Source organism: Anopheles aquasalis, chromosome 2 (assembly GCF_943734665.1).
Source record: "Anopheles aquasalis chromosome 2, idAnoAquaMG_Q_19, whole genome shotgun sequence".
Taxonomy (NCBI): Eukaryota; Metazoa; Arthropoda; class Insecta; order Diptera; family Culicidae; genus Anopheles; species Anopheles aquasalis.
In genome coordinates this window covers 56,133,810-56,157,738 of record NC_064877.1, presented here as the reverse complement: position 1 = coordinate 56,157,738, position 23,929 = coordinate 56,133,810, and the positions used below count along the sequence as shown (strand labels likewise).

Sequence of the window (23,929 nt, the reverse complement as noted above, 5' to 3'; positions counted from 1 at the left end):
AAACTTTGCCTATTTTGCTAGTAAACATTAAAAATGTTTTCTCAAACATTTAGGTTTTAAAACCTGTTCTAAACCTCGGCGACCACACCAGCATCGTCCCCTCGCTTAGCTTCGCTACATGACACACCTCCGATCGGTTGACAACAGCGCCAGATGCAATTATGGACGGAGATTGGTTTTTGAGTCGAAGGTTAAAGATGTTTGTTAAGCTGAGTCGGCATATTGTATCGATAGGCCGCGATCGGGAAGGCCCAACGGCGGAAGCTTCTTCATCCCTTCCTCATGTTTTCTTCACCAACATACGCTAACATCAATCGGTCTTCACTTATTTACGACACAGACCCAGAAGCACCATCAAGTGTTCTAGCCCTGCTGGATCGAGTAGGTTATATTCGTACTCAAGCCATCTACTCTTACCTCGTACATTATACCGCAAGGATTCACTGATATTCCCTAAAGCAAGAGCTCTCACAGAAAACAGAATTTTTACTATCAATTCGCTAAGCAGACCAACTCAAACCCCTGTGGAGTGTAGAGGTTTGTGATAGCGAAGCTTCGGCGCCAAATTGCCGACACCAGTACGAACCAGAATTTAATTGTTGAGGAACTGTTCCGGCAAAATTAACAATCGCTGTGCACGGCCAGAGCCGGTGCGGTTGAGAACGTGGTGATAGTGGCCGCAACGGTTCAGGATACGGTAGCTTGTATCTCAATGTTTGGACACAACAAAAACGCCAAAAGTTCGGATTGAATCGTTTAGCAAACAGGCGAAATACTAAATCGTACGAACCGACGGAAGTTCCGGGGAAAAGGGCCAACCCACTAAACCTAACTTGTTTGGTTCTTCGATGACACGCTGTTGGACAGTAGTGCTAAAGCACTCTCACTAGAAAACAAATGGTCTTCAATGATCTGCTTTTAAGGGATGCTTGCAACTACTCTACATCATCTTGCTCATAACCTTCCTGCCGTCTCAAGCAAGAATCTATGCCTAGGCACGTGAAATAGGAGTCCAATAGGATTCACCAACTTAGGAGAACAACCCTAGCTTCCTTATTTTCACGCGGGTCCAAGAGTGACGCCAATGTTGCCCTGGTATCTGCCCTTGGTGCATCTGCTCCCTTGAGTCCCTCCATCGGTATGCGCGTTATTGGTCTGAGTCACAACTTATGTTCGTTGAAATTCCCACAACTGACGCAACTTTGACGTGAAGATTAAGACAAACCTTCACTCCTTCGAATGCCTCCCTGCTGTCGCACATCTTTCCCACTATACTTTCTAATCTAATCGCGGTAAGCCGATAAACTGAGTTGAATTTTCACAAATTTCTTTCGACACACAATTTCACAAATTTCGACAGACGCCGCTGATACTGAGGCCTCAAGTCCTACGCATGGGGCCCGTCAAGGCGTTTTTGCCCTTTTCAGCGTTTTTGATAGCAACGTCCTTGTGGTCTGAGAAATTAAGTTTACACCGTCTTCGGTCGATCATCACTCCGAGGTGTCTCCGAGAAATCGGATTGACTGCTGAACATCATTTTGACGGCTGCTTTGCGTTATCTTACTAGAATATTAAGGAGCCTGGATGATGATGGGTCTCTAGTGGGTGGGTCTACGACACCGACCACAGGAAATGCAGCTTACGACCAACTCTCTGGAACGTGATGTTTGATGGTGTTCTACAGCTATGCTGGCAGCCATTCTGGATTTTGGTCGTAGGCTTTGCCGATGATATAGTCCTGGCGGCCAGTGGCTAGAACCTGACGGAGGAGAAAGTTAAGACGGAGCGATCGGTCGAAGCGGTGGAATCGCGAGTATCTGGAATAGAGCTCGAGATCGCTCGACACAAAACCAACGTAATGCTAGTTAACGGCCTGAAGGCAGTCCAGCAACGTACACGAGGCAAACGCTGAATGACAGATCCCCACCAGCCGCTGCTGCGTCGCCCGGGCGGAAAGTTCGTTTTCAACCGCCTCAGACTTCCTCCCGCTACGTCGCAGGCAGAGGGGAAGCTCGGGCAATTCAAATTGTTCATTGGGATCTTTCTTCGTGGAAGTATATAATATAAAAACTGCCTATCCGCTAAAATATGTTTCGAAATCAGGAATTTATGTAGAAAAATAATAAAAAACTGCCTATCTCCGCTTAAAAATATAACAAATGTGTAATTAATATAACAAATGTGTAATATAGCTTAAAATATCCTCACATATGGGGCTTTCCTATGGCCCCTGGAAAGCATACGTGTGATACTCCTTGACGGGGCGTTCATGAACTTCATGCGTTTGAACTATTGTTCGCGTCCGAGTGGTCGATGGCACCTCACTCCTTACACCAGAAGCGCAGGCCAAGCGCGTGTCACCGCGATACTTACATTATGTTGCTGCAACAGTGTAACTTACTTTTGTCCTTCTTAGACGATTTGTCATAAATTTCGTATGTTAGTGCATGAATTGACCAGATGCACTCTTCACGGTTGGATCGCAGGATGTGTCAGTAAGTAAGTAAGGGTGTAAGATTAACGAAAATCTGTTTAGCAAGTTTGTAGTTGAAGAACAAATTTTAAAAAAAATGGTTGATAGTTTATGCGAATCCGATTTTTGCATTGCATGTGATTTGAATGATCACCAGTCGCTATCAGAAGAACCAATTTTACAACATAGGGCACAACGTTTGCTGCGCTTGTGGAAGGGTCGTCTAGCGCTTAACGCAGGCTGATAAAATGTTTACGTTTCCAACAACCTGATAAAGCATTTAAACGCCCTTGGAATTTCTCAGAAACAGCTCGCATTTAGCTATTTTCATCATATTATCTAATCTAAAGAGCTACAACATTTGATAGAGATTATACGATATTATCAATGCAGGTGACGTAGGAGTGTTCAACGCAGAGGAGGAGTTTGTCATGCAGAGAGTTGGTGATTTTATTAGGATTCCTCAGTGTTAGTCCAACGATATACGTTGATTTGGTTGTTTGCCTGTTGATTTATCATCTAACCTTTCTCCGTGTAAATCTAACCCAACCATCAACTTATTGATAAAACATTTGAAGGGCTTCAAGTTATAAGCCGTTGTTTGAATTTGGTTTACACTGATTGGCTGTCGGAAAACCGTGGTAAAACCTTATTTTCAATTGAATATATCTGTGGGGACCATTAATCATTAACCACTTGTCCCGACTAGTAGATTCTTAACGCTACATTCTAGAGAAAGGATGAAAATGAGCAAATCCCCATATATTTGTGCTTCATTTTTGTTCATTATTCGTTTGAAATTAGCATAGATTATTATAGTCTAGACAAACGGTAATAAACGATACGTGTTTGCAAAGCAAATGAAGCTGAAAACATGCTTAATCCCGTTGCTCAGAGGTTTGGTTTTTACAGATTAGTGCCAGTCTTTTTGAATTTCGACTGAGCAATTACCAAACTTAAATCAAATGACGAATCATCGTTGGTTTGCTCAAACCCCTCGCTCTTTGGTCTGATGGAAGTAAAAAATTAAAAACTGATTTTGCGATCACTGAAGAAATTACCCCAGTAGGCAAAGGTGATCAAATTGGAGCAAGAATATCGAATTCAACGCAGTGGGCATTGGATCTGGTTGCCAACCAATGTTTTGAAATAATATCGAATCAAGTAGGCTGTGAGAAAGTCACAGAGGAGCACTATCAAAAGGAAAAAAGATAGTTCAATAACCCAAAATTCACAAAATCAAATGCGAATCTGTAATGTTCGTAGTTATGTGTTGGTTAGATGGAAAACGTAGCTGTAATCAGTGCGTGTGTAACGTTTGCTTTAGATTTGATTAACGAGAGTAAAACTAAACTGCCACACCCTTGGTGTTTCCCCTATACAACGCAACGAGACGTGGAACAACGATCTAACTGGATCTTGACATCAGCATAACATGCATAAAACCAGAACGTCGAATAGCTCGATATCAAACATTTCACGGTATCGCTGGGCGTATAATCTCAACAGTTTTAATATGTTTTGTTGATTTTTTTTGTATTAAATTTACGTTACCTATTTCAACCCATCAAATCGTTTTGGTTTCATTCGATTTGTATGTTCTAACTTGAACTACTTGAACGGTACTGGTTTTCCAAAATTAGTTATCACCTCCACAACCAACAAACGAGTGTTCAATTGAGGTGGCATTATGCGTGTGTCACACGATAAATGACTCAAGTAGTCACAGTGTGGGCTAAAACAAAAGCTAACAGAGTATTACGAACAGCAAAACACACGAAAAAACCCACGAACACGAACGTATCTTTCAACACCACGCCACAGCCAGACGAATATGTTATCAAGCAATTGTTACTCTTGGAGTTGGCCAACACTAATGAAGTATAAGCATACAAACGGGGAAGAGTAGTCGTTAACGCAGTTGACAGTAAAAGTATCAGTACACCCTAAGCTACTATTAATGATAGCAAAGCTATAGCAAAGTACTCCCCTCTCTGATTATTGATGGAAATTGAATAACATTTTAATTGAAGAACTTTAATACAATCCATAAGGTCTATGATCTCCTAGAGCGCTAGCGCATAGATTTAATCGAAATGAGTTTACTTCCGTCATTCTTTTATCGCACTAGCAGTAAACTCCTTCTCGAAACGTTTCGATGTTTTACACCTCGGTAATGCGAAACAGATAACGGGGACATTACACTGTCTCGCACCACGACAATGATTTGTAGATCTTGGCATGTTGAGCATGGTCGTTACTATTTCCGTAGAAATACTTACTATTTGTAGATACTTTTCATGTACTTGCTTCGTGGCCATAGGCTCCTATCATGCTGCTGTAGTGCAGCACGAAGTAGACAACACTCGGTGACAAGCATTCCAGTGTCAGCAACAGCATCGGTGTATGCAGAAAACATTCTATCCATAAAACTAGAAATAGTACAGCTACATCCGCATCTCAGCTAAATTTGCCACATATAAGTCAGGCCTGCTGCAACCGTTATGCTGCAGCACATAAAACTGTCGATAAAATAAGCATCTTAAAGACGCTGAGAGCAACAATGAACGAAGCGAAAGATATTGAATGGATAAGTTGGATTGTAACAGTGAAAGCGCAAACAGAATGTGTGGAATCCGCTATTGGTATGCATGTTGGCGCTTGTGACAAACTGTAGTTCGATTCTTTTGTACGGCCAATACCGCAGTTTGTTAGGATTTGATAGCTCGGCAAACATTTTCGCTTAAGGCTATGTTCATGTGGCAGCGCAATGCAAGATTGGTAATAAAATAATGGTCTCAAGGAAAGTAGCGAGATAAATGAATCCAAAGTCATCGCGCCCCCTTTACACCGACGGTGAGGCATTCAGAGATTGGTGCATCCTGTCAGACATCATTGTGATAGATCAGAGGCAGCAATACAGCTAGCAAACAGAGTGTGGCATGTAAGGTTTAGTTAAAAATGAACAAATTCAAACACAAGTGCACCGCGTATAGCTCTCGCTCAGCGTTGGACTGGGTGAAGTCCAAGAGACTCAGAACATTGTAGATGATGGTTTCGCACGCAGGCTAAACATTGAGCATGACTAACCGTAGCTTACAATACCAAGCATCGGGAGCATAACAGTGCTAGAAGCGATATGAACAACATTTAGTTTACTATTGAGTGCCTAATAATTGATTATTGGAATTGGAAAGATTTGTGAGCCAACTTATTGAAGCTGCTTTCAGCATTCCGTTTATTTTGAAGCGATGCAGTTTATCGATTTGACGATAATGTTTTTGATTCCATTTCTCTCCAAAGCGCTTGAGGTTTTGTATGCTAAAGCGTTGCTTTTTGAAGATGCTTTGAGAAACAAAAAATCATAAGATACTTTTGGGATACATTGCAAATGATCTTCATGTAACATCATGGCATCATGTCTCTTCATCACAGATGCCCGTATTGTGTTGACGAAATAAAGAAAAATAAATGGAGGATTTGCTATTCTTTTACAATTTATTATACTATTAATTAGATAACAACTCAACCATCAACGATCGCGTTTATAAAAAAAAACAGATAGAATGCATGAGCTGCAATACAATAACTGCTGGCGATAATGCTAGCTGATGTTATCGGAGGCGCATGAAATGTCACCCAGAAGCAGACAGACACCACGAATAGTCGCTGCAAAACTGAAACTGAAATATCACGGACAAATAAACTAAATCAGAAACCGAGTAGCAAATCAACGCTTATGCCAGCATTCATTCATGGCAGTCTGCCCGAAATGCCATGTTGCCCATAGCACACAAAAGGAAAACGCAACTTATTAGCAAGGTTTAATCCAAACGCCTACCGTCACTGAAGCCACTGAAGAATGGTTGAATCGTGAGTTTAGGAAGCGGATGGTGCTGGCAAAGCATGTGTAGTGATATTGATGAAGAGAATATTAGCTAGCCAGTTAGATGGTGAAAGGGAGTTGGAAAGGTTCTAATCTGTAACGCACATCACTATCGATGATAGGGGAAAAAATCCAGAGATATAGAACTGGCAAAAGAACTAATGCAACTAGTGAAAGAGCAAGCAAGCATAGCGCGAGCCCCGCAGAAATGTCACGCAAATCAGTTCACAAATGATCGAAGAAACAAATCGAGCGAAAAATCAATAAAATATAAATTACCGAGGAACAAACAATAAGCAACCGAGAGTGTGTTCGTTTTTTCTGTTTTTTGTTCCTAGAATTATTCTGATTTCGTCGGCACAAGCACTAATCTACGGTGAGTATTGGAACTGAACGGGCCAAACTATTTCCACACCGCAGAGGAGATTGATCTTCGACAACTCTTTCGTTAAAACATCGATCCATCCGCTCGGTGGTTCCCTTCCCTTATTGCATACTGAATGCTACACGACATTTTCAACTGATTGATGTAATAGCCCCCTTTTAGTGCTAATAATCACGCTTATGCAATGTATAGACGGTAAGAGAGCGCCGCTTACGGCTGGCGTTCCCCAAGGATCCGTTCTAGGGCCAACACTATGAAACGTGATGTTTGATGGGATTGCCATTATTGCCTTGCCGATGATATGGTCCTTTCGATCCGTGGCCACAGACTGACGAAGCTGAAAGTTATCGCGGAGTGGTCGGTCGAATTAGTGGAAACGTGGATGTCGTGGGTCGTCCGTCACAAAACCGAGGTAATGCTTGTTGGGGCCTGCAGACTGCCCAAGAGATATCGATTTACATCGATGATCTAGTGGTTCAATCTCAGGATGCGATCAAGTATCTCGGGGTGATGGTAGATCGCAGGCTTACCTTCGAAACTCCCATTGATCATGCTAACACCAAGGCGCGGGGGCACTTAACACTCTTTCGGCAATTATGCGTGGAGCGGACGGCATCAGTTGCTCGAGGAGGATGCTACTAACCAACGTAGTCACTTTGGTATTGCGTTACGCGGGTCCTGCCCACAGGTTCTGTCGGAGCGGAATCTGATATAGATAAGCAACCCATCGGTTCACTAGGATTATGGTCGTGCATTCCTTCGCTGCCATTAGTAAAGCGTGGAACACCTTAAATTTGGCCGCATAAAGCAGGACACAGCTCAGGCCAGAAATAAGCTAAACAGTTGAAAACGGTCTCATTTTGTAGGTATTTTATTTAGCTGTCGATAAAAAATAGGGAAAAAATTATTGTGTATCGTTTCGTATGTATTTGCGCACTTTTGGTTTTATGCGATTCATCATTTTCTGCACAGTACTGGAAGTAACTTCTTTTGCCATTTTTTGCCACCATTTGTACATGTTAGCTGGATTTTTTTATATCTTTTTACCATGTTTCCTAAGTTTTAGCTTCATTATAGCCCAATATTGTTCGATGGGGCTAAATTGTGGGCAATTTGGAGGATTCATGAAAGGATTTGGTATGAAACTAATGTTGTAGTTTTGATACCAACCTATGACCTCCGTACTGTAGTGGCAGCTTGCTAAGTCTGGCCAAACCTTAACAGGACCTTTGTGAGATCTAATAAAAGGTAGAATGATCTTTTCCAGGCATTCTTCTTTGTACAAACGGCCGTGCATGGACCCTTCCGTCATGAAAACTTTCGTTTTCAAACCACAACTACAGATTGCTTGCCAAATGAGCAGTTTACGAGCAATTTGATCTGCGTAAATGAACTAAAACCTTCCTATCATATTCCCTCTATGATTGCTTAAGTGAAATTTGCCTCCCGGTTTTTGTCAAATTGTAGTTTTACGTGTGATTCATCGTCCATCAAACCGCATGGTTCAAGTTCCGTCAACAATTGTTGGTACGGCTTCCTTGCACGGATTTTGGCAATCAAGCGTTGTTCTATGGAACTGTTTGGCTATTTTCTGACTTGATACCATCTCAAACCATCCGACAAAAACATTTCTCGAACTCTGATTGCACCTGTCGTAACTTTTTAGGCCAAATTACACTTAGAGATTCCAGGATCGTTGAAAACTGTTTGATTGCGTTTTATCCATAGAATTGAGCATACGTTACGTTTCTTCGTCTGTTTTATTATGACCGATTAAGCGTAAGAGACCCCAAGTAACGTTTGAATATGGTATTTCGAGCTTTGGTTGAAATATTGGGGATTTTTCGCTAGTCAAATCGAGTTTTCATAGAAAGTGTGCAGATTTTTTTTCGCCTTTCGTGTTCCATCGGCGATCACTTTTGAAGTAATCGTTCGATTTTAACAATTTTTTTACCCCTTATAGAGAAGACTATGACATTTAAAACGACACCAAAAGAGTAGCAAAGCGACCACTAGGATTGCTGCAGTGAGTAGAAGAGTGCGGCCAAATTTAAGGTGTTCCAAGCTTTATGACCCCGATTGGAATCCTTATCGAAGAAGAGAGGGAATGACCAGTACGGCTGTCTAATTCCCAATATCGGTATCTTTTCAGATACCGTAGCAATCTGTAACGTAGCAATGTCGGGATAAAGGACTGCCTGGAAAAAAATGACCTCGGCGTATCGTAATCTTTTGACGACTGGTAAGCTTTTGACTGCTACCTTTGCGAGGAATATCAGTCCCGTTACTCGAATTTCTCAGAATTAGCTCACCTACCTTTTCATGAGATAAAAGCAACATCATGTGGTAGACATACGACAGCTAGTATAAAACTGGACTCTACTGGACGAATGTGTTCAGTTCGGTGACAGTGTTTCTCATGCTAAGAGTGGGTTATTGTAAGTGGAATCCTCAGTGAACGATATACGTTCATTTTGATTTACCATCTAACATCGCTGTGAGTTATTCTAAATTAAGAAACCATTCATTGATAGTGCGATTTTTGATGTTAAACCCTTATTTTGAATCTGGTACGAGTTTGGGAATTATTACTGGCCCCTAGAAAAACGAGCCTGTTCTATATATGTGCCCGTGGGAGCCTTCAGCCATGCTGATGATGGCATTTTAATTTTACTGCGGACTTCATTTTAAAACCTCCTCCGTTGAACTCATTTACCTTCTGATATTTAGGAGGATGATGGGCACATCTTAAAAAAGACCGCGACCATCGATGGGGAAGATGGTGGGTGTATATTTTCTGTCTGATTCCTAGCTCTTGATTAGATAGATTCTTTAATGGCAATTTTTAATACCTGCATTATATTTTTATACTTCTGTAATACTTTTTATTGTATTAGCTTTTTTTCTTGTGCGTGAATGAATTCAATATGAACGACTCTTGTTTTGTAAGTTTATTTTTTGTTTAAATGCCCTGATCCTGATTTCGAAACATATTTTTTGCATCGGCGTTCGGCCATCGCTGTTGCAATTTTGGACACCTCAGTTGCTCTAACATTCCCCCAGACAAGGCTGCACATGTGTGGGGACGAACATTTTCATAGAGAAAAACCATTTTCTTATGGATAGGTTTACCATCTTTTGGGTGATATGCAATTAAGAATCACCTCAAATATTGCGATAATAGACAGCATTGATAATCCTGTACTGGTACGATGTCTGTCATTTTCAATTAACCGACTAAAGCAGCTGCTGTCGTGCGCTCCAAGGGCACAAAAGACAAAATTAACACTTGCTCCAAAATCGTTACTTGGGTGCAGTGGGTTGCATCGAAAGTTTTGCGCCACATGTCAAATAAAAACTGAATGCATTTTCGTTGAATTTAAGTAAATGGAAAGCTGAGCATGACATGAGATGGTTGAACTCAACACCAAACCCTTACCAACGAATTGAAATGATGAATGAATGAAATCAATGCAGAGGAGGTGATTGAAAGCTTGATTAATTGGTTTCAAAATTATAAAGGACTCCGCATCATTCTGGCTCGTCTTGAAGTCTCTAGTCAAGTGTATTGTCTACACTGTGTAAAAAAACCCGTTGTTTTTTATTTAGCGGTACCAAATAGACGAATGGTAAAATGTACTCCAAAGCGATGAAATTGTCTGTTGTTGTCATCATCATGCTTCTGGGAGGTTTTGTTTATGGTGAGTATCCAACGATTTCCCGAATAACCTACTTTTGGCTGATAAATGAAATTCCTTTTTCTATATTTTTTAAATGCTTTAGCCCAACCTGTTGATAGCTCCAACAATCGCCAACGCTCCAATGCTCCAATAATTGAATTCTTGGTCGATGAAATAGAACTATCGTATGGTGTTACCTGGAATGTCAGCTGCAAATTCCGCCAGCCTGTAGTTTGGAAGCCTTATGACGCCTGGTTCGACTGGGTATACTAGCTGTTTTATAACGTCGATGCACATTTCAGAAATGTTTATAGAATTCACCCGTAAAACATATTTACAGACTCCTCCGAATGTCACTAGCATTGCCTATGCTTCGGGCGATGAAGAGATGCAGTACGGAGCCATTCTGACTATATTCAACGCATCCGCAGCAGTGGTTGGTCGATATTATTGTGTACCTTCTGATCATCAAGATGACGATATGGAGGAGATGGTGTCCAAAATGATCGCATCGAATGTCTACGTGTTCGTAAAAGACCTCGCACAGCCTCTTGTACCCGTGCCGATGGAACATTACGTCCAAAAACAGAAAGGGTTTATTCCATGTAAGCCTTCATACCGGGATGTCGAGGTTGAGTTATGTAACAGGGTGAGTCATTCGTATATCATATGGCACAATTTGTGTATATCAATTAAACTTATCATTCTATGACTTTGTAACTTTATAGTTTGAAGAGTGTTTTTTGGGATTTGATCCGACGAAAGGATTCACTACTTCACAATTATCTCTGCACATTCCTGAAGACGGAAAGCTGTACTGTAAATCCGACAACGCAAATTATACGATGCATGTACTAGTAAAAAATGGTAAGTACAATGAATTGTTATGTGGGTTTAGTGCATTTGTTCCCACGTTCTAGTTTGGAAAGGGGGCGAAGACGATAGTGGCAATATGGTGGGAGTGTAGTTTTCCCATAACAAATCTGGCACCTAATTTAACAGAAACGCTTCAATTGCCCAAATCGCTTGAGCAAACCGTTTTTCTTGCCGTTTTTTATACACTGTGATTGTTTTTCTAGTTTAGAAATCGCCTTCCATTGAGATTTTCCTTTTCAATTTCATATCAATGACTGCCAAACTCACGCACGCCTTCGTTACATCGCAGATATTGCTGTAAATATTCCACATTCGGCTCCAATATTGGAATTAGTGGACAATGAAATTGAACTACCGTATGGTGTTACCTGGAATATAACATGCAAATCTAGCAAGCCGATCGTTTGGAAACCTTATGATGCCTGGTTTGACTGGGTAAGCTTTTAGTTACACTATTTTTATACAGGGTATTCAACTTAAAATCAATCTTTTGTAAATCTTGGACTCAGAACCCATCGAATTTTAAAAGCATTCCATTTTCTGCCGAGGATAAAGACATGCAATACGGATCCATTCTCACCATTACGAATGCTACAGCAGCATCGGTCGGTCGATACTATTGCGTTGAATCTGAAAAGAGTGAAGAAGATTTGGACGAGTTGATCAAACAGGAGTTCGCTACCAGTGTCTACGTGTACGTAATAGATCACAATCAACCTTTAGTACCCGTTAACTATGAAACCATGAAACGAAATCGAGGCAAAAGGTTTGTCATTCCTTGTAAACCTTCTTATCCTGAGGCAAATGTAAAATTATGCTATGAATCTGGCAGGGTAAGTATTGAAAATAATTATAATGCATCAATTTCGTTTTATTTTTTATTCATCTGCTATGATTTTCAGTTTTGTATGACCAAGTGTGATCCAAGCAGGGGCTTTTCAATCTACGATGAAACGTTCCACACTAGCCTCGAAGCATTCGTTTGCAGATGTAACCAAGCAGTAAATCATATCCCGAAACTGGAAGTTATTGGTAAGTACTGAGTAATCATATTATAAATAAATCCTCTTACGTTACTTACGTTTTGTGAAAACCAATTCCGTGTATTTAGAGGTAGATAAAGAATCAGTTCTTGAAACTAAAGAGTAGTCGGGCTCGGCTACCATGCAATATTACTTCAGATAAGTTTGCTTCAGTTCAGTTTGCTAGTTCTTATCGGATAATTGCTGTCATGGCAACGCACGAATACATGAGAGGCAAATAATGCATGTCTTAATAATGCTTTAAATTCTCTAATCTATTTCAAAAGGTTTACCGAAGCCCTCCATTACTAGCGATACGAAAGGTATCGTACCATTGGGCAAGCGTATTAGACTGGTCTGCAGTATTACTCTTGCTCCGAACAAGAAGATAGAAATGACGTGGAAAACCCTTCCAAACTATCAGCCCGCTGACAAGGTTAATTGTTTATAATGTATTGTTAAACACCAAATAATCACATAACGTTTTTTTTCTGTTTTGTAGAATGAAAGAATCCATGTCGGACAAATGATTGTCGTGCCGCATCCGGAATTGTATAATCGAGATCTTGCAACACGAGAGCTCACCATCGAAAATGCTACCTTGGAGGACAAGAGAACCTATCGGTGTGAAGTGTCTGATGGGCAGTACAACGTAAATTATCACAGCTACAGAGTAAATGTTCGAGAAACATCAGATGACTATGTGATACTGAGTGGTATGAGTCATAAGGCAGTTATCAATCGAAAGCGAAACTCCAACGGAGAATATAAACCAATTGATATTTTTGTTAAATATCGATCGTATCCGACGAACATAACATATTCATGGACAAGAGACGATGTAATGCTGATAGATGGCATTTTGGGCAAATATCAAATGGAACATACTGAAAATTATGTGAGGTTAACCATAAACGATCCAACTGTAAATGATACGGGTGTGTACACGACTGTGGTAAACGCAGGCTCAGGAACTAATCAATTCAGCGTACAAGTTTATGTGCATGGTGAGTGATGCTACTAAAATTATTGCAAGAAACGGTAATCTTATCTAACCCCTTTTCTATAGCTAAACCTTCTGTTCACATGGAAAGTAAGCGTGTAATCCTGGGAGAGGAAGTTAACTTTACATGTAATGTCGTCGGCTATCCATTGCCAGAGATCAGATTCTGGTTTCAACCTTGTCTGGAAGTCCCTTGGCAAAACTGTTCCAATAATAAAAACACTCGCATAGAAATGAATGTAAGTTTGCTAAATTTTAAGATGTTCATATCTTATGCCTACCTTAGTAGCGGCACACAAATTAAATTTAACAAATAAATTGATTTTATTTACAGGCAACATCTATCACCAGCAAATTGAGCTCTTCGGCCAAGGCAATTATATCAATGACCGCTAAGCACCCAGGAATCGTGTATTGCACGGCATCTAATTCTGAGGGAAACAAAACGTCTCAGGCATATCTACTGGTGAGAAGCATGACTACGGAAATCAAGCTAGAACAGATACAAACAAGAGGTTTGATCACTGTCGGAGATAATGTGACATTCTTATGCTCTGCCATAGATTTTGGTTATTCAATCATTCCTTCTAATATTGTGTTCATAAACAATGGCAAAGAGCTGTCTCAGTCCGATACGGTGCAACAGTCGTTCTTCTATGAATCGATATTTCTGAAATCGCAACTGACGCTCATGAATCTGAGTTTGGATATGTCGGGTAGTATGAACTGTTATATCAAGTCCGAGAATGCCCACGTCATTAGTAATGCCATTCAGATAGAAGTTGTTACACCGATCGCTCCAAGACTGCTATCAGGCAAGGAACACGAAAGCATCACGAAAAAAGTGTCTGAACGTCTCATACTTCACTGCAATGTAACTGGTACACCTCAACCGGAAGTGACATGGTTTAAAGATGGGATACCTTTTCATTTACAAGACGACAACATTAGCTATCGTTTTAAGGAATTCATGCTTTCGTTTAATAGCTTAGAGAAGGATGACTTTGGCTCATACGAATGTAGAGCAGTGAACAAGGTGGGGGAGATACGCCAATTCACGACAGTTGAGATACAAGGTGAATTAGAGGATTGGTTTTTAATGGTCATTTTATTTGCATTCAGTTTTATCGGCCTCGCCATTGTGACTCACCGTTACAAAAAAAATATGAAAAAAACAGGGAAAGCGGTAGCTGATCAATCGTATATCAGACGACTTGTGGAACCCCTACTTCAAAAGCCACGAGCATGAAGTCTGATAATTTGGTCATTCATTTATCGAATAACATGGAATTAATAATATTAGCCCACATCGTTTTATATCACCGTCCCATTTTAATCCAGTTGGTCATAGCTGAATGAAACAAAGTGCGATTGAAAGCTAAATCCTTCCTCTACCTTGGCGTAAAACCAAAGACCTTTATAAGAAAAATTGCGATTAGCTGTGAAACAGCCACTTTTTAACGAAATACTATTTTAATGGGAGAAGGGCAGTCACTTGTATACTAAATTTAGTTCTAGAATCGTAAATTATTGATCTATGAAGTGTGGTGAATTGCAGAATAATAAATTTCATTTAAAACACGTTTACTTCTATTCAATTATTATAAGGACTTCCGAGATCAATCTAGAGCGGGAGCACTCAATAGGAGTTTTCCCAACCATCTAATATCTTTGCTTTTTTTAAAGGTAATCCAAACACGAAAGGGCTTAGGGTCCCATTGTTACCACCAGTCTTTAACGACCATCACTGGCACATCTGCTCAATTATTTAAGATATGCGACACCATTATTTTGGGCGAATGACTTCACATTACACATTTTTTTCACAGTAACGTACTACAGCTGGACATTAACGTATTTCGATGATCTCTACTTGTGATATTATCACATTATGATACTCTATCACTATTCACCAGATTCCAGGTGACCGTGACACCGTGATTACCGTGACTGTGACTCAGGCGCGCGGAATTACGGTATCAGACCCATAGTCACTAACGGTGCAGCTCGCACAACCGTATCACTAAATATCAACTTTCAATTTGAGCTAGTAGCACAGCTTTATAAACTACCAGTCAACTGGGGGAGATAATAAATGCCAAAATGAGCCGCATGCTCATGACGCTCGAGGCGATAGCTTTTGCCAAATCATTTTTCAGAGAATTAAATTATCAGCAACCCCTGCCAAGATGCTTGTTCCTATCTGATAAAAACGTCTACATGGCCGTATATTGGGTTGACGAGAAAGTAATCCATTGTTTTTGGGTGAAATTCATAATTTTATTTAAAGTGTTGCGTCCACATTATAAGAATCTTCGGCTAGATTCTAGCGAAAGGATGAATGAAAATGAAGTCTTCCATACATTTGTGTTCATTCTGATCCTCTTTCTAGAAAGTTACTATGGATGCTGAAACCACCAAATACATTGTAAGTTAGGGTTCTTGGAGGTTTAGTCACCATGTGACACACGCTTTGAGGACGATCTTTTAAAACAATGTGTTAGCATGCCTCCCCTTCCTCAGCATCAATCGCATTCCATTTTGGAAATCATTTCAGTCCATTTGGCCGAATTTAAACCAATGGCATTTAAAAGTTTTATGATCCTGCGGCATAATCTGACTACCAACATGCCCGTCAATTCCCAGTGTATTTGTGATTTTACCGCAATTTAAGATGTTGGATCTGCCTGCGTAAAATGCATGTTTAACAGGTGTATAACCTTAAAACTGCTGTTTTTTGGTCGATGAAAACACATAAAAAAATAGAAAACCAAAAAATAAATTAATCCAAGTGTTTTTCCTTTCTAGTTATACATTTCTCCTATCTTTTGGGCAATTTGTGTTTACCATGCCAGACGAATTGTTCATTTAGCGACAGAAACCACCCGTCATGCCATTTTCCGATAACTTCATATAAATCGAAGTGCTGCTCGGCCAACGGGTGACCGGTCATCGAAAAGTGGTGATATTTGGAATGGCCCAGGTCCAGTTAATTAGTGGAGAGAGGTAGAACCGTCCAGTTTATTGAATTCAATAAAATATGGACTATTTTTGTCGAGTGCGATGGGGCGTTGTCGTGCAGGAATATTATCCTCTCATGTCTCTTGAAAATAATTCGGTCTTGTTTCACGCAAAGCACGTTATATTTTGATTATTGACTGGCTTCCTAACAGTTTTACAAGGCTAAACAGCTCATAATAGACGACACCCATCTGATCCATCCATTGTCATACGTTCAGCGCGATTTGGTCTTGCGGTAAAAAATTATGGTTGGCTGGGATCTATTAACGATTTCCAATGCCACACCAGGGGCCTCTACAAGCAATTTATGTGATTTGATCGCTGATTTTTCCAAATTAATGGTCAAAAAATGGCGCTCCACGCGAAAGCTCTTTTTCGGGCACAAAACTAGACATGGTTACTCAAGAAAAAATATATGTTGTCACTACAACACTTGGTTTATCTGGAAGAAAAAGGGGTTAGATAAGATTACCGTTTCTTGCAATAATTTTAGTAGCATCACTCACCATGTACATAAACTTGTACACTGAATTGATTAGTTCCTGAGCCTGCGTTTACCACAGTCGTGTACACACCCGTATCATTTACAGTTGGATCGTTTATGGTTAACCTCACATAATTTTCAGTATGTTCCATTTGATATTTGCCCAAAATGCCATCTATCAGCATTACATCGTCTCTTGTCCATGAATATGTTATGTTCGTCGGATACGATCGATATTTAACAAAAATATCAATTGGTTTATATTCTCCGTTGGAGTTTCGCTTTCGATTGATAACTGCCTTATGACTCATACCACTCAGTATCACATAGTCATCTGATGTTTCTCGAACATTTACTCTGTAGCTGTGATAATTTACGTTGTACTGCCCATCAGACACTTCACACCGATAGGTTCTCTTGTCCTCCAAGGTAGCATTTTCGATGGTGAGCTCTCGTGTTGCAAGATCTCGATTATACAATTCCGGATGCGGCACGACAATCATTTGTCCGACATGGATTCTTTCATTCTACAAAACAGAAAAAAAACGTTATGTGATTATTTGGTGTTTAACAATACATTATAAACAATTAACCTTGTCAGCGGGCTGATAGTTTGGAAGGGTTTTCCACGTCATTTCTATCTTCTTGTTTGGAGCAAGAGTAATACTGCAGACCAGTCTAATACGCTTGCCCAATGGTACGATACCTTTCGTATCGCTAGTAATGGAGGGCTTCGGTAAACCTTTTGAAATAGATTAGAGAATTTAAAACATTATTAAGACATGCATTATTTGCCTCTCATGTAAACGTAGTGGTGTGCACTTATGATGTGCACTAATTGATGTAAACAGGTATCAAATAAACACAAAAAACAGTATGGCATGTCAATGAAAGCTCATTTTGGTCTGTAAGCCCATTTATAAGCAATATCAGCAGTTTTAAGGTTATACATCTGGTACTGGGTACGCCATCTGGAGCTTACTTATTTAACAGTTGAATAACTCTGTCATTTTTCAACGGATTTGGACAAATAGGGCCGTTTCTGAGACGTCTATGCTATTTTGGCCAAGGATCACTTTACGTTAACCCTCGGTTGGGCACCCGGGTACCCGGGTACCCATTTCAAGTTTCAACGATAAAATGAATGCCTTCCCGTCAATATTTTTTTTACGAAACTCCGGATCCCCAAAGTACAACTCATTTCAAGCCGAATTGGCGTTGAAATTGTTTTGATAACTCATATTTAAAGGTAATTATGGCCCGATGAAATTAACACCCGCCCAGTGGCACCCGGGTACCCGGGTACCCCATACGTTAGCTATGCACATGGGCTATGTTTATAAACACAAAACAACTCTTTTTATCAACATTTATCCATGTTGACGTGTTTATCAATTGTTAATTAGGTAAACTACAATATTTTGATGAAAATTTCATTACGTTTGAGCTTTTCAACGAGCAATAGGAGAAAAATACTCAACATATTTTGAAACCTTTTATGTGCAATTTAAATTATATATTATTTCTCAAACTGATTAAAAATGGTTCTTATAGTGTAATTTTCTTAACATATGAGTAAATTATACACTAATCTTCATCAAAAAGGGTTTAGGCGGCATTTTCGTAGACCACAGGGACCAATATACAAGGTGCGTTCAGAAAGTAATGAGACTGGATTTTTCCTGACGAAACGGTTTGAGATAAGCTATTGAACTTTTAACGTCAACGTAGAGGTAGGATTTAGCTATTCAACGCACTTTATTTCATTCGGCTATGACAAACTGAAAGAAAATGGGACGATTTTTCGTGAACCATGTTTTTAGTTGATGTAACATCGTAGAACGCCCCCTTTCTATGGACCATTGGTCTGGCGCGGATCATCCAGACCTTCTTCCTGGCGCGGATCATCCGCACAGAGCACGCAAACAGAAATGTATGAGGACTTGATGAATTACTGGCACCAACGGAATGTTTTTCGGTAGGTCCGTATGATCCGCGCCAGGGAGAAGGTCCGGATGATCCGCGCCAGACCAATGGTCCATATAATGTCCCCTTCTACGGTGTTATATCAACTAAAAACATGGTTCACGAAAAATCGTCCCATTTTCTTTCAGTTGGTCATAGCCGAACGAAATAAAGTGCGATTGATAGCTTAAACCTTCCTCTACCTTATCGTAAAAATTTAAACACGTTATCTCAAACCGTTTTGTCAGAAAAATCAATTCTCATTACTTTCTGAACGCACCATGTAGCAACTGGTCTGATCTCGTAGCTCAATTGTGCCCAATTAACTCAATTGTTTACGAGTCAAAAGAGCCTTATGACAATTCAAAACTGATTTATTCGAAGAAATCAATAATTTCAATAACATTTTTGCTGGAAAATTCGATCACTTTACGATCTTATTGCTTGCTTTACGACGTACGCGGTAGAGAATGACCGTACGAAGGGGTATCAATGCATTGTGTTCATTATTTTTATTGTTTTTATTGGATTTTGTTGTGATTTTTAAAGAAAAATACGTTCCGAAGAGTCTTAAATTAGTTCTAGAACACCATTTTTATCATAAAACTGATACAAACGATGATACAAGAACATAACAATGCAATGCACATAAGTGGGGTACCCGGGTACCCGGGTGCCCAACGCAGGGGTAAACGCCGGGTGCCCAACCGAGGGTTAAAAGAGCAGACTGAAATTGTCAAACTTTATATTGAAAATTATCGTTCACTTGTGAAAACTGCGGTCGTGCAATGAAGTAGCTTCTTCATTCACCGATTTGATTTGAGTGATTTGACGGCACCGGACTTTTTTCTGTGGGGCTATTTGAAAAGTAAGGTTTTTGCTAACAAACTGAAGGCTATGAAACAACAAAAAGCAAGCATTTAGCTCTAATAGATTTCCGAAAGTAACTTCCGAAATGTGTCAAATAAAATGCAAAATGCGCGGAAAAGGGCCACTTTTTGTGCGTCGAATGAGGGCGGTCATTTGATCGATATCATATTACGAGTAAATTATCAGTAAATGGGATAGTCTAATTTAAGTAAATGTTTTCACTTTTCAACATCGGCATGGGTGGGGGGGGGGGGGGGGGGTAATGGAGTAGTTATTCAACATTGAAATAGGTAAGCTTCAGATGGCACCCTATACTTTTGGTAATTAAAAACGATATTAAAGTGATGAAAACGGCACTACACTACACATTCTCTTTTGTTTAGTAAGTTCTCTTCTGTATTTCATCAATAGAATCTCATTTTACTTAAAGCTCATCACACCCTCGTTGATATTGGTTACACGGCATATCCATTGAACCGACATTATTCCTTTGAATCATAATTGAAACACTTCACCATAAGATAATCGAGCACGCTGTTGTTAAACAATTTGAGTTGAGACGACGATACTAGGTAGAAATCTGGTTTCTTCGATTTTACTACCACACTATTCACTATTTCCATCGACCTCTAACAAAATTCAACGTTCTAATCTTGTTTAGGAACGTTTAGCGCAAGTACGAACTGCTCGTTGGCACTGCATGATACTTACTGCTAAAAAACCGTCGCAATCATTTTAAGTGCCTTCCTTATCTTACACACCTATAAGCTGTATATCAGTTCAAAATCCTTATCCGGCAAGTGACGCATATCTTATCATAAGCGTTTTTATCGCCCTGTATGTCTTCTTTTCAATTGAATATATGTTTTGAGCTACCGATAACGAAAATCAGATTTCGCTAGATTCTCTTTTCGTTTCGCTACTTGTAGCAACTAGAAGAAACGTCACTGAACAACATTGGAAGATCATGGTTCGTACAAATGATATCAGGTTTGCTATACTATTACACTTTAACGTCCCGTCTATGCATAACGTACTTTGTTGTTCTTCTGATTCGATTATCCCGGAGGTATCCCGGAGGTTTATTGTACTTATAGAAAAATTCTCCAAAAGAAAGCTAAACAGTTGAGCTCCCCGCGAAAGCTCTTTTTCAGGCACAAAACTAGACATGATTATGCATCGTAAAAAGTATGTTGTTGCATGCTATATCTTATGATGGGCACTTATTTATGTAAACAGATGTCGAACTCATTTAAAAAAACAGTATGACAAGACGACGGTAGCTTAATTCGCTCGATAAGCACATCTTTAAGCAAACAGCCATTTTAAGTTGTACACCTGGTAAAATGAACGACAAAACTGCTGCTCCTACTGCTCATATGAATTGAGTGAATGTAAAATTATCTTCGAAAAGAAAAAGTGAAAGAAAAAATCAATTTCTTTGTACAATTACCCGATTCTACATGCACGGGGCAGAATATTTTGTTGCTGGCAAAAACCCTTGTCGATTACAGCGCCTGTTAAACAGATACGGCATGTCCTTATTCATATTCCTATCATTGCAAATATGCTATAATGCCAAACTATAATTTTTATTGGCTTATGGCATTCTTCATTCTACAATTTATAATATTGTGCTGATGTGTTTATTATATTTTAGTTTTCATTTAAATGACAATTAGGCAACTGACCCAAGTAGGCAACTGACCCATTAACTTTATTTGAAATTTAGTAAAATCGGAGACAGCATTATCAGGTTGGTGAAAAAGGATTGCTAGATTGTACAATTCTTCTGCTTGTTGCGGTGTTGCTAGATCATTTAACTAGACTTTCTAGTATGTATTATATTGATGTCGAGTTTACTACATTAGTTACGTATACCATTTTGTTCAGTTTAATCAAACCAAATTATACTCAACTTCCTATTTACAATATATGTTTTTTTAATTCTAAATTTCCAGTTACGTTATGAATACAAAGTTTTTGTATAGCGGATACAGACACTTCTAATGCTAGTGTGCTGCTCGAGCAACATGCAAGCGTTTTTATCAGGAGTTGCACATAATCCACCTCTAATCGCAGTCTTCAAATAAATCGCATCCAGAAATAATGTGTCGTAATATGTAGGGTTGTCACCTTACTAGGTAAAGAGGTTCCTAATACATGGTTTATCGCCAGTTCTTGCGAAGCGTATCGTTTTTAGTGACGCGTCATCTTATCGAAGCAGGTAGCTGTTGTTATATAATGTGACGTCAGGGAAATTTGTTAAATGTTTGTTTGTTTGTTTGTTAAAATTTATTGTTGTGTTTGTCTTAAATTTGAAGCAGTCAGTAACTGTCACCAAAGGAACATGCTAAATGTGCATTGCATGCTGATTTTTCAATTCTTAATTCTACCACAAGATTGATTTGTGTTCCCTTTGGTGATGAGGTGACCAAGTACGCTGCCCTTGAGACAGATCAGGGACCTTCTTTATCTTCGAGTGCGGCTGAAAACTTTTCCGCGTTCATGGTGCCTTATCATAACCGATTATGATTCTTAACTCTCTTGCACTCAGAGTTGTTGTTATTACTAGTGAAAGCATTAAAAGGTATAACCTATGTTTGTGATAAGCACTTATCAAAAACCATTCTTGGAATCTTCTACCATCAGTAGAATCCATTAGATTATGAAGCAAATTCTAAGAAAAAAGATATGAGTATAATCTTGAGCTGAACCAATGAGAAGATATGAACAGTTTGTCGTCTCGCAGTCACAAACAACTCGCTGTCAGAAACAGTTCGATAGAAAAGTGTCGTTAGAAACTACCTAAAATCGTATGATGAAGAGTTAACGTTCCTGATGGTTACACTATTGTCATTGTAATGAAGCTGCCAGTGAGAGGATTATTTTAAATTAGGAAATAAGTCCACTGCATTATCAAAGTGATGGCCAACAATAGTGTTTTTAAATTAATTGCATCCATTTTGATTATGATAGGCCTCGAGCAAGCGATAGTCATCGTTGGTAAGTTATACTTCAAAACTACAGCTAAATCCAGTATCAAATTTGGTCTTCGGTTCATTATTTGCGACGAATTTGTTGGAACGTTGTTAAGTTTTTTTAAGCTCAGGCTCGATTTAGGGTGCGCTATGATGAACTGTGTGATTCAAATTTCGATGCGAACGCATTTCGATCACGGTCTAGCCATTACTCCTCGTTCAATCGGGTTGGCGCATGCGTAACCGTTTGACTTTATCGCTCACTTTTCATATCACTCGATTCAGTTTCGGTGATACAGGGCAGATTAGATTCTAGAGAATTGCTGTAGTAGTCAGAAGGGCATAAATTTTCCCCTATTACTGAGAATTGAGAATTTAACACAAAAAGTTGAATATACCCTCACTTCCACGTACTTTTGCTCTCACAATGAGAGCGCCATTTTGTGTTTTATAAACAGTGTGGCTAGAATCAGTGTAGCCCACTGTAAATCTTAGTGCGTTCTCTTCCCGCCTACTCCCTTTTGCCCCACTTTTATCTACTGTTTATTTAGAATTGAAGTAGAATAAGTTTTCATGACTTTATTTAAAAAAGTTAATAGTAAATGTTAGTTGACACATTATCGAATAACACACATAATTATATTATAGGCGGCGCTCCAATAATTGAATCTGACAACGAGATAACCATTAAATTAGGGGCTACCTGGTATATCACCTGCAAATTTAATCAGCCCATCGTTTGGAAGCCTTATGATGCTTGGTTTGACTGGGTAAGAAAATTTTGAAAATGGTCTGAAATGGAATTGAAGAAGCATAGTTAAACTAATTCACAAAAAAAATCCTAAAGAATCCTCCAAATATCAGCACCACTGCTTTTTATAATGATCATACAAAAATGCAGTATGAGACTCTCGTCATCACAAATGCATCGGCAGCGTCAGTGGGACGATACTATTGCATACCATCTGAGAAAAAAGATGAGAACCTGAGCGAGATGCTGACTAAAAATGTCGCCTCCAGCGTATATGTATTTGTCCAGGACTACAAACAGCCGATTGTACCAGTCGAGTATGAAAGCATGAAAAGTAATCGAGGCAAAAGATTTGTTATTCCTTGTAAACCATCTTATCCTGAGGTGATCGTGAAGCTGTGCTATGAATCAGGCAGGGTAAGTATTGAAAGGCTATTATATTGGCGATATCGTTTAATTTTGATTCTTTGTTTTGTTATCAGTTCTGTATGACGCAGTATGATCCAAGCAGCGGATTTTCAATTTACGACGA

The 23,929-nt window shown here is 39.4% G+C and overlaps 2 protein-coding genes across 2 annotated transcripts; one reads left to right on the top strand and one right to left on the bottom strand.

Annotated features, from left to right (window-relative positions):
- The first annotated feature begins 12,129 nt into the window (after positions 1-12,129).
- LOC126580908 (uncharacterized) lies at positions 12,130-13,895 on the top strand. Its single transcript, XM_050244255.1, has 2 exons — positions 12,130-12,758; positions 12,825-13,895. The coding sequence occupies exons 1-2, from the start codon at positions 12,717-12,719 to the stop codon at positions 13,335-13,337; spliced, it is 555 nt and encodes a 184-aa protein (XP_050100212.1). The 5' UTR covers positions 12,130-12,716; the 3' UTR covers positions 13,338-13,895.
- Positions 13,896-16,310: 2,415 nt separating this feature from the next.
- Positions 16,311-20,349, bottom strand: LOC126580906 (uncharacterized). The gene is made up of 4 exons (XM_050244251.1): positions 20,106-20,349; positions 17,424-17,572; positions 16,853-17,357; positions 16,311-16,788 (listed from the first exon to the last, which is right to left on the bottom strand). Exons 1-4 carry the CDS (start codon positions 20,146-20,148, stop codon positions 16,748-16,750), a joined length of 738 nt encoding a protein of 245 aa, XP_050100208.1. The 5' UTR covers positions 20,149-20,349; the 3' UTR covers positions 16,311-16,747.
- Positions 20,350-23,929: the final 3,580 nt, after the last annotated feature.

Excerpts from the sequence above, each read along its gene's own strand:
- LOC126580906 (XM_050244251.1), bottom strand. The coding sequence starts at position 20,148 with ATGTCGGTTCAATGGATATGCCGTGTAACCAATATCAACGAGG. Across the intron at positions 17,358-17,423 it reads ACTATCAGCCCGCTGACAAG|AATGAAAGAATCCATGTCGG; the intron begins GTTAATTGTTTA and ends TCTGTTTTGTAG. Across the intron at positions 16,789-16,852 it reads TGTACAAGTTTATGTACATG|ATAAACCAAGTGTTGTAGTG; the intron begins GTGAGTGATGCT and ends TTTTTCTTCCAG.
- LOC126580908 (XM_050244255.1), top strand. The coding sequence starts at position 12,717 with ATGACGTGGAAAACCCTTCCAAACTATCAGCCCGCTGACAAG. Across the intron at positions 12,759-12,824 it reads ACTATCAGCCCGCTGACAAG|AATGAAAGAATCCATGTCGG; the intron begins GTTAATTGTTTA and ends TCTGTTTTGTAG.